The sequence below is a fragment of the Lygodium microphyllum genome, chromosome 19, assembly GCF_053477565.2.
Source record: "Lygodium microphyllum isolate KBCC chromosome 19, Lygodium_microphyllum_v1.1.10, whole genome shotgun sequence".
Taxonomy (NCBI): Eukaryota; Viridiplantae; Streptophyta; class Polypodiopsida; order Schizaeales; family Lygodiaceae; genus Lygodium; species Lygodium microphyllum.
The window spans coordinates 33839170-33850021 of NC_141153.1; the positions used below are offsets into that span (position 1 = coordinate 33839170).

The window sequence follows — 10852 nt, forward strand, 5'->3', positions numbered from 1 at the left end:
CTTGCAAGTATATCCTATAGCAAAATGGGGTTGCAGAAAGAAAAAATAGGCATATTGCAGAAGTTGCACGGGCATTGATGGCTGAAAAAAATATGCCAAAATATTTTTGGTTTGAAGTTGTTCGTACTTGTCAGGACCTAAAATGGGCTTGACGCTGGCTTGCGTGTATACAATAGGGAATATTTTAAAAATCATTCACATGATGAAATGTGAAACTTGCTATAGGATGCGAAGCGCTTTGATTGTTATTCATTGGTGCTTCGAACCTTGGTGCGAAGCATCTAGAGGGCACCGATGCAAGTGCCTAGGTGTATATTATTAATAATATAAATATATTTTTATAATATAATAATTATTTAATTTGTTTTATAGTATATCTGTTGACGTCTACGGTCTAAGGTCTGGGAAGGGACGCCCCGTTCTAGTGTCGTAATAAACAAAAGCGGGCAGTCGAGTGTTAGCTGGGGCGGTTCTTCTTCCCTCGACGGGGAAGGAGGGAAGCTGCGGAGAAGACGTATTGACCCCTCCCGCTCTCTCATCAGGTCTTTCCGTTCCAGGACTCTGCGCGCACAATGGAGGCGCAGACGTGCCTGTATGAGGTCCTGGGGGTTGACATGAGTGCCAGCATCGATGAAATCCGTTCCGCCTACCGGAAGCTCGCCTTGAAATGGCACCCGGACAAGATCCAGCAGTCCGGAGCTTCTCCCGAAGCTTGCCAGGAGGCCACCATACGCTTCCAGGAGATCGGCCGAGCGTACGAGGTCCTTGCAGACCCCGCAGAGCGCGCCTGGTACGATTCTCACCGCTCTCAAATCCTTTCTTCTTCTTCTTCTTCCTCCTCGCATTCTGAGGGTTTTGAGGTTAACCTTTGGCCGTACTTCTCCCCGACGGTCTTCTCCGGCTATGGTGAGACTGGTAAAGGCTTTTACGCTGTCTACAATGATGTCTTCAGAAAACTGCATCAGCAGGAAGTTGCCTTCGCCCGTGCTCATGGCATCCGCATGCCGGTTGATCCTCCTGATATGGGGGGCCCTGCCACACCATATACTCAGGTTTCCAGGTTTTATAATCACTGGCTGGGGTTTGGAACCGTTAAGGACTTCTCCTGGTGCGATGAGTACAGGACTTCCCTGGGCCCTAACCGGAAGGTACGTCGTCTTATGGAGGAGGAGAATAAGAAGATTAGGTCAAAAGCTCGCAAAGAGTTTAATGAGGTGGTGAGACGGCTTGCAGCCTTTGTCAAAAGACGTGACAAGCGTGTACTGGAGCGGCAAGTAGAGGTCCAGCGTCTTGAGAAGGAAAAAGAAGAAAAAAGGAAACTTAAGCGGCAACAGGAAGAAGCAGAAAAGGCCTTAAAAGCTAAGCTTTATGAGGAGGCGGAGTGGACGAAAGCTGCAGATGATACACAGTTTGGAGATAATGAATCAGATATTGATGACAGTCTAGGAAGCTATGATTGGGGCTCAAAGGCAGGAAAGAGCGGCATCAGCAACAGGAAGGACAGACAAGAAGAGTTCTATTGTATTATTTGCAATAAGAAATTCAGGTCAGAAGAGCAATGGAAAAATCATGAAAGGTCGAAAAAACACTTGGATAGAGTTGTTTCTTTGAAGGAATCATTTAGAGAGGAGGATGAGAACATTGAAGCCAGGTTTTCAGCCATGTCAACATTGCAGGAAACTGATGAGCTGGTTGGTGAAAAAAGCTTGGCTGGCTCACCAATAGATGATAGTGCAGAAGAAGAGCACACGGATGTCAGAGAAGAGAATGGTAAAAACATGGATACTCTACCACCTTTTTCTGCGATCGGGGATCTAGTGGATAAGCAAGAAACTATTAGCAGTGAAGGTGAAACTGGCGATGATGAAAGCAGTCTGTTGAATATGGTCAACTGGCATCTGCAAGATACGAAGGAAGCTAGACTTGGAAATCAAGGCTCTGATACTACAGAAGATGGAGTAAGAAGAGATAGCGAAAAAGAAGATCAAGTAAATGAAGAAGTGAAAGAACATGATCGCTCTAATGGAGCAGAAATAGATAAAGAAGACAAAACAATTGCAGTAAGGACTGTTGAAGAAGAAGAAGAAGAAGAAGAAGAAAATGAAGAAGCGAAAAACAATGGTTGTGATGTAGAAGAAAAAGAACAAGAGGACAATGATGAAACCTTTATGGTGATGATGAAGTCTTATAAAAACAGGCAGAAATGGGAGGATGATGATAAGCAAGAATCTAATATGCATACAAGGAATCATGCTGCAGAATCTAACATGATTGACAATTCCAGAAAGCGAACCAAGGGTAAAAGGAGAGCTGAAAAGAAACTACCTTCAGGTCATGACAGGCACTCTGAGCTTGCTGAAGTGTTAGTGTTGGGAAAACAGGTTGACAGGATGATGGTGAATCATGAGATATCAGGGTATGACAAAGATTCACGTTCTTATGATGTGATTGCGCAAGATACTGCCAGTGAAGGAGGTTGGTTACCAAAAGGTGGCAGGCTGAGCAGTCATGTGACTGCCCCAAAGGAGCAAATAAGAAAACCAGGGAAAGGAAAAAAGAACAAAGTGAGCAAAAGTTTCCCTTGCACAACTTTCCTGCTTGTACTCTATTTGTGAAACAAGATGAACATGTTCTCTGGTCTTTCTCTGCAGGGGAGTGCCAAAATGTCATCTAATACTTGTGAGGTTTGTGGTGAAGATTTCGAATCCAGGTGTGGATTCTTTTACTTTCAGCTCCTCTGTTATGGCTTACAGCTATGCTAGTTTTATTTCTGACTTGAATACTTTTTCTTTGTTTTTTGTGGGGGGGGGTATGCATGTGCCAGAAATCTGCTGTTCAAACATATTAGCATTACCAATCATGCGGTTCTGAAGGGAAAGTAAGACTCTAATGTCAGGCAAACCAGAACAGCATACTCCTATTGAGGCATCAAGAAAGGTTACAGAGAATATGTAGACTTGCAAGGTTTTGCTGTTGGAGGCCCCTTGAAGTGGAGAAGCATTCATTGGGCTATGATTGTCACTTTGTGCTGTATACAGTATTGCATAAGCACAAATTTTGTTATCACAGGCTTGAACATGTTTATACAGAGGATGTGTATACTAAGTTACTGTCGAAGCTGTTATACACATACCTGCATGCACCCACACACACTCGCTCTGTCTTTAAATATCACAGGGGGACTTTCATGTGCCTTGTTGATGGGATGAAGGATGGCAACATATTATACTTGCAATTTTTACTGGGTTTAGTAAACATTTCTCAAAGAACTGTCAATGAGCATGCACACATGATCAGCCACCGATTTCTACTCACTGTTGGTGTTTTGCTATTTGTGCAGTTGGTTATTTTTTGGCAGGCTTCAGCATCTTCAATCTGCATTTGAGCCTGATTTACCCACATTTTGAGGATGGGTCACACATCAGTTGTGTTTTTGTCACTACTCTTCACATCCATTCCTCTCTTTGTCTAAATTTCCTTAACTCTTGCTTTAATTGATGAACTGTTAGTGTTGGACTGTTAATCTAAAGTGCCTCTCTCGAGTTCATCCCCTTAACTTGATCTTCTTAAATGGCTCCATGCTGCAATACTGGTAAAACCATATCCAGATCGGCGTTGTGTCCCCAAGTCTTTTCCTATTCTAGATGATTAGGAGGAAGACAACTATGGGGAAGTAGTTCTTGCTTGGGACAATGATGATACCAGCGCATACTCAATGACACAGGATACTACTCTCCTTCGTTGCCACTTGAAGGAAGTGCTTTGCGATTACCTAATGCAAACATCTCTAGAAATGTGTGAGAAACCACAGCTTATGTGCAAGGCCTTGTTGACCATGTGAATTTGTGACTCTTAATAGACAGTTACAAAACATTCTGTTCAAGGTGATTGATACAATTTAGTCATTTCTTCTTAGGGTGACACAAATACAAGATCGGTCTAGTAACATAATCTTCCCTTCTCAAAGCTGATCTTTTGCAAACTGTAGCTTTGATCATATGACCTTGATGTTGGTTGAGCATGAGATTGCTTTATGTTTATAGGGAAGGTTACCTCTTTGCTTTAGTGGCAAATTGGCTGCTTTGTTGTCTTAGAGAGGGGCGACAAGGAGAAGAAGAAAAATCTATGGTACCATCGTGGGAAAAAGAGGCATCTCTAAAATGCTTGTAAGAAAAATTAGTGGTGTTATGAAGAAGAAGAAGAAGATTATTGTAACGTGTCCGCTTGATCACTTGTGGGACACGTCTTAGCAGCCTATTGGGAGGGGAGTCTAGAAAGCGTCACCTAGCACTCGCAAGGAATGTCACAAGGTTTGCAATTTAGGTCTTCTCGAGTCTGCCCCGAAGCGGAAGTATCCGGTCGTCTCCTTATAATCTATAGATCTTGTTGGTTCACTTTGATACCAACTATAATGTGTCCGTTTGATCACTTGTGGGACACATCTTAGCAGCCCATTGGGAGGAGAGTCTAGAAAGTGCCACCTGGCACTCGCAAGGAATGTCACAGGGTTTGCGATCTAGGTCTTCTCGAGTTTGTTCCAAAGGGGAAGTATTCGGCCGTTTCCACTTAGGATTGACCTGAAGTCAGGGTTTCTTTCCTATCAGCCAAGTCTCTAGGAAGTAGCTAGCGTCGAGTTCCAGATGAACCACTTTGTAGGAACAACATAGTCAACGCAGATTTATGCTACACTTCGTTTATGGAGAATGGGAAACGAGAGGGATGCGAAGCTCAACCTTTTGGGCCATAAGACATAATTCCATTCCACTCTCCTAAAACAACATTAAGTGTCTAGGGCCTAATGCTTACAGACTATAGCTGTCAACAACTCTATAGATTCATAATGTATTCCACGTTAGCTTATTGTAAAAGTATCTACCCAATCTGAATCATGTACTTGATGATCAACAAATTGTAATGCCTAGCCAATGAGTCATTGAGGTACGGCCTGATAGAATCTTAGATGTTAGGGAGAGACATTTGAGATCAAGGACCTTGAGAGAATATCTTATCCAGTGAAAAGATTCTCTCGAAGAGGATGCCACCTGGATGGATGAAAATACTCTCAATCGACAATATTCTTAGATCTTCTCGAGATGAGGATATCTCGATTTCTCTAAGGGGGAGAGGATGTAACATCTCTCTCATGAGAACCTCTCGTTTTCTTTTAAAAATTTTTAAATTTAATTCGGATTTTTCTCTCCTGTTGGTAGCATGTCGGGGAGAGAGAGAGAGGGAGTAAAGAGAAAGAGAGGGAGTAACGAGAGGAAGAGGGGGCATGCATTCCATCAGGTGGAGGGGTGGCGGCCATTAAACAACTGTCTCCCCTCCCATAAACCACCCCCTCCCCACTATAAAAGGGGAGCCCTTCCTCCCTCGTGGTGGCCCCCCTTCCTCACTCCTCGCGTGATCAGCAGCGTCGCCCCTCCTCCCGCTCAGCCTGAACGCTGCTGGGCTGTCAAAGCCGTTGCCACCATCATCATCATCATCTCGTCTTCAACTGTACGATACTGTCAGGGTCCCCTCTCCCCTTTCAAAAAACAAAAAAATTAAAGAAGCTTCTTAAAAGCTTCAAAAAAAAAAAAAACTTCTTAGGGGGTGTTTCTCTCGCGGACCACGGAAGGACTCAACTCGTCCGTGAAGGGAGTTCCCTTACGGGAGGGAAGGACTGTCAGTTTGCAGGGAATTTCAGCACACCATCTATCTAACTTATTTCCAAGTCCCAATTGCAATGGCCCCAAAGCGCCACACAAGAGAAGCACACGCAGAAGTAAGAGCGGCACATGTAGGAGTCGCCATCCGAAGTGTAAGAGCCGATAATACTCCTCATGCGGAAGTTCAGGTTCCATAAAATGTATCCTTTTTGTTTCCGCATGATATGGGTACATTAAGTATAAATTTGCATAGGAAAAACTTAATTGCATTATTAGAATGCTTTGTTTTAAAAATGTCTTAGGAATGTTCGAAAAAGTTAAGTTGCATGACAAGGTACTTATATTTCTCGCACCATCATGATGAAAGGTGGTTGCATTCTGGAATATATGGTTCGTGTGTTAAAAGATGTACTCATGCAATAAATGTCCTAGTTGCATCGGGCTCATAGGTTAAATATATATTGCGATGCTCATGTGCATTGGAAGGTTTGCATTGGGTAACTTACGTTGGCAAGAATGAGTTATGTTATAAACAATGCATTTGTGGAATTAAAAAAAAATTCATTGTGACGATCGTAAATTAGGACACGAATACTAGTAATATCGACAAAGAGATGTAATTCCTCAAGATAGGCACTACTACCTATCTCGTGCAACTAGTCTGCAAGGTTAGATGCTATTGCAACTAAATCATAAGATGCTACTACTACATCTTATGCCAAGGGAGGCAAGATCTAATTACAAGCTAGATTCGTTAAGAAGTCGAGTTGTTGCCCCACTATAACTCTCTCCCTTGGGGACCGATTTGTCAAACTTAGAGAAATTGTGAATTGCCAAGAAGCAAATTGACCAACCGAGGACGACGTGGTTGTCTAAGATCTATTTTACAAGGAGACCTAAGTTAAGGATAATTGGGGTCGGTAGGGTACAAACCCTAACCCAAAGAAAAAGGAGAAACAAGCAACCTAGCTTGCCAAGCCCTTGGAATCTCGCCAAGTTGCGAACGATTCAGGATCAAATGTTAGGAGTATTCGAGAAAAAGGAATTACATCTTAGCAGTTGGTCGTACAAACGACCACAGAAATGAACGTGATTGTACACTTCAGTACATTGTTTGAACTTCTTTGCTCAAGGAACTAATTCAAGGCTAAACACTTAATGCTTTAGGTTAATAGCTTGGAGGGAGAGGCAGGTTCAGTTACCTCCGAGTGCCTGCTTGGCCCTATCAAAGGGGGTTGTTAGCCACGTCAGGTGCATGGACGGAACCCACCGCGAGAGGTCTCTCCGTGGGTGCTGCTTGGAGCGGGAGGACGCTTGGGTGCCAGGGGAGGCTCTGGCTGTAAATTCCTTGTCTCTGGATTCCGCACATGAGGGCGACGTGACTTGAGATGGGATCTCGAGGCTTGTGTACTAGCCTACGGGTGAAACTTGGAGTAGCAATCTTGTTGATTGTTGCTGGGATAGCCTTGGGACATGATACTTGATGTATTCCAAGACTACGATAAATAATGATCAAATATTTGGAAAAGGAACTTGCTTGACATTGTTTTTTTTTGTTGTCAGTGTCCAAGTTATGTGAAGGAACCTGTGTTTAAATTGATTAATTAAGGAAGCTGCCTTTGCATGTCGAACATAATGTGGTAGGTAATTAGATAACTAAGCAACCCAAGGAAAGTGCGGTGGACGCGACTTGGGTCCGTTCTACGAAAGGGTGGTCTCGGTTAGCTGGGAACTTTTCTCAAAAGACGTGATAACGAGATTGTGAAGACCTAGAGTCAGTAGAGTTAGAATCCTGATTTATGCTGTTTTAGGGGAGCGGAATGAGACTATGCCTTATGGGCAGAAAGTTTGAGCTTCGCATCCCTCTCGTTTCCCATTCTCCACGAACCAAGTGCGGCATAAATCTGCTTCGACTCTGTTGTTTCTACGCAAAGTAATTCATCTGCAGCTCAACGCTAGCTACTTTCTGGAGACTTGGCTGATAGGAAAGAAACCCTGACTTCAAGTCAGTCCTAAGTGGGACCGGCCGCATACTTCCGTTTGGGGGCAGACTCAGGAAGACCTAGATCGCAAACCCTGTGACATTCCTTGCGAGTGTCAGGTGGCGCTTTTTAGACTTCCCTCCCGATGGGCTGCTAAGACATGTCCCAAAGCGGATACGTTACAGTTAGCATGTCGAGGAGAGAGAGAGAGTAAAGAGAGAGAGAGGGAGTAAAGAGAGGGAGAGGGGGGCATGCACCCCCCCAGGTAGAGGGGTAGCGGCTGTTAAATAGCCATTTCTCCCTCCCATAAACCATCCCCTCTCCACTATGAAAGGGGAGGCCCCTCTCCCTCGTGGTGGTAGACGCCCGTGATCAGCAGCGCTGCCCCTTCCCCCTGCTCGGCCTGAACGCTGCCAGGCTGCCAAAGCCATCGCCACTACCATCATCATCATCTCATCTTCATCTGCATGATGCTGTCAGGCCCCTTCCCCCCCTTTCAGAAAACAAAAAAATTAAAGAAGCTTCTTGAAAAGCTTTAAAAAAAAAAGCTTCTTAGGGAATGTTTCACACGCAGACCATGGAAGGACACAACTAATCTGCGAAGGGAGCTCCCTTGCGGGAGGAAAGGATTGCCAGTTTGGAGGGAATTTCAGCACACCCTCCACTTGTCTCACTTATTTCCAAGTCCCAATTGTGATGGCCCCAAAGTGCCACACAAGAGGAGTATACGCGGGAGTAAGAGGGGCACATGAAGGAGATCCCACCCGAAGCGCGAGAGCCGATAATACCCCTCCTGCGGAAGTTCAGGTTCCATCAAGTTCACCCTTTTCGTTTCCGCATGATATGGGTACATTAAGTATAAATTCGCATAGGAAAAACTTAATTGCATTATTAGAACGCTTTGTTTTAAAAAGGTCTTAGGAATGTTCGAAAAAGTTTTAAGTTGCATGACAAGGTACTTATATTTCTCGCACCATCATGATGAAAGGTTGTTGCATTTTGGAATATATGGTTCATGTGTTAAAAGATGCACTCGTGCAATAAATATCCTAGCTGCATCGCGCACATAGGTTAAATCTATATTGCGATGCTTATGTGCATTGGAAGGTTTGCATTGGGTAACTTACATTGGCGAGAATGAGTTATGTTGTACACAATGCATTTGTGGAATAAAAAAAAATCCCTTGTGACGACCGTAAATAGGTTGATTCGTAGAAGGATGTTTAATCAAAGAATAGGTAGTTGCTATGGAGAGGAATAAAAGGGTTATATTTTCACGTAAGCAACTGCAATCTATTTCGCGTGACTTACATGGGAAAGGAAAAGATTATGTTTTTATTTCAATATCATTGTAACTGTACATAGCATAACCTGCATACATAAGCAACTTGCATGCATAAGTAAATGTATAAAAAGGAAAAGGGTTATATTTCAGTTGGTGAAAAGCGTATAGGATGCAACACGCATGAAGTGATAGTTACAATCAATATGAAAAGATAGGCGCTTACAGAGTTAATCCAACGATCTCGCACTTAGATCATTCTATGTTGCGAGTAATGAGAGGGTACCAGGCCTTAGGACACAAATACTAGTAATATCAACAAAGGGATGTAATTCCTTAAGATAGGCACTGCTATCTATCTCGTGCAACTAGTCTGCAAGGTCAGATGCTATTGCAACTAAATCATAAGATGCTACTACTACATCTTATACCAAGGGATGCGAGACCTAATTACAAGCTAGATTTGTCAAGAAGTCGAGTTGTTGCCCTACTACAACTCTCCCTTGGGGACCGATTTGTCAAACTTAGGGAAATTGTGAATTGCCAAGAAGCAAATTGACCAACCGAGGACGACGGGGTTGTCCAAGATCTATTTTACAAGGAGACCTAAGGTAAGGATAATTGGGATTGGTAGGGTACAAACCCTAACCCAAAGAAAAAGGGAAAACAAGCAATCTAGCTTGCCAAGCCCTTGGAATCTCGCGAAGTTGCGAACAATCCAGGATCGAATGCTGGGAGTATTCGAAAAAAAAGAATCACACCTTAGCAGTTGTTCGTACGAACGACCACAGAAATGAACGTGATTGTACACTTAGGTATATTGTTTGAACTTCTTTACTCAAGGAACTAATTCAAGGCCAAACACTTAATGCTTCAGGTTAATAGCTTGGAGGGAGAGGCATGTTTAGTTACCTCCGAGTGCATGCCTGGCCCTATCGAAGGGGGTTGTTAGTCGCGCCGGGTATATGGACCGAATCCGCCGCGAGAGGTTTCTCCGTGGGTGCTGCTTGGAGCGGGAGGACGCTTGGGTGCCAGAGGAGGCTCTGACTATAAATTCCTTGCCTCCGGATACCGCACAAGAGGCCGACGTGACTCGAGATGGGATCTCGAGGCTCATGTACTAGTCTCTGGGCGAAACTTGGAGCAGCAATCCTGTTGATTACTAGGATAGTCTTCGGGCATGATACTTGATGTATTCCAAGACTATGATAAATAATGGTCAAATATTTGAAAAAGAAACTTGCTTAACCTTGTCTTTTTTTTTATCAGTGCCCAAGTTACGTGAAGGAACCTGTGTTTAAATTGATGAATTAAGGAAGCTGCCTTTGCATGTCGAACATAATGTGGTAGGTAATTAGATAACTAAGTAACCCGAGAAAAGTGCGGTGGATTCGACTTGGGTTCGTCCTATGGAAGGGTGGTCTCACTTAGCTGGGAACTTTTCTCAAAAGACGTGATAATGAGACTGTGAAGACCTAGAGTCAGTAGAGTTGGAATCCCAGTTTATGCTGTTTTAGGGGAGCGGAATGGGACTATGCCTTATGGGCAGAAAGGTTGAGCTTCGCATCCCTCTCGTTTCCCATTCTCCATGAACCAAGTGCGGCATAAATCCGCTTCAACTCTGTTGTTGTTACACAAAGTGGTTCATCTGCAGCCCGACGCTAGCTACTTCCTAGAGACTTGGCTGATAGGGTTTCAAGTGCCTAGGGCCTAATGCTTAGAGATTACAGCTGTCCACAACTCGAAAGATTCATAATGTAATCCACGTTAGCCTATTGAAAAAGTATCTACCCAATCTGAATCATGTACTTGATGATCAGCAAATTGTAATGTCTAGCCAAGGAGTCCTTGAGCTACGGCCTGATAGAATCCTAGATGCTAGGGGGAGGCATTTGAGATCAAGGACCTTGAGAGAATACCTCATCCAGTGGAAAGAT

The 10852-nt window shown here is 43.7% G+C and overlaps 1 protein-coding gene across 1 annotated transcript; it reads left to right on the top strand.

Moving 5' to 3' along the window:
• Positions 1-422: 422 nt before the first annotated feature.
• LOC148019724 (DNAJ heat shock N-terminal domain-containing protein) lies at positions 423-3314 on the top strand. Its single transcript, XM_087699865.1, has 3 exons — positions 423-2564; positions 2652-2710; positions 2825-3314. The coding sequence occupies exons 1-3, from the start codon at positions 573-575 to the stop codon at positions 2880-2882; spliced, it is 2109 nt and encodes a 702-aa protein (XP_087555991.1). The 5' UTR covers positions 423-572; the 3' UTR covers positions 2883-3314.
• The last annotated feature ends 7538 nt before the right edge of the window (positions 3315-10852 follow it).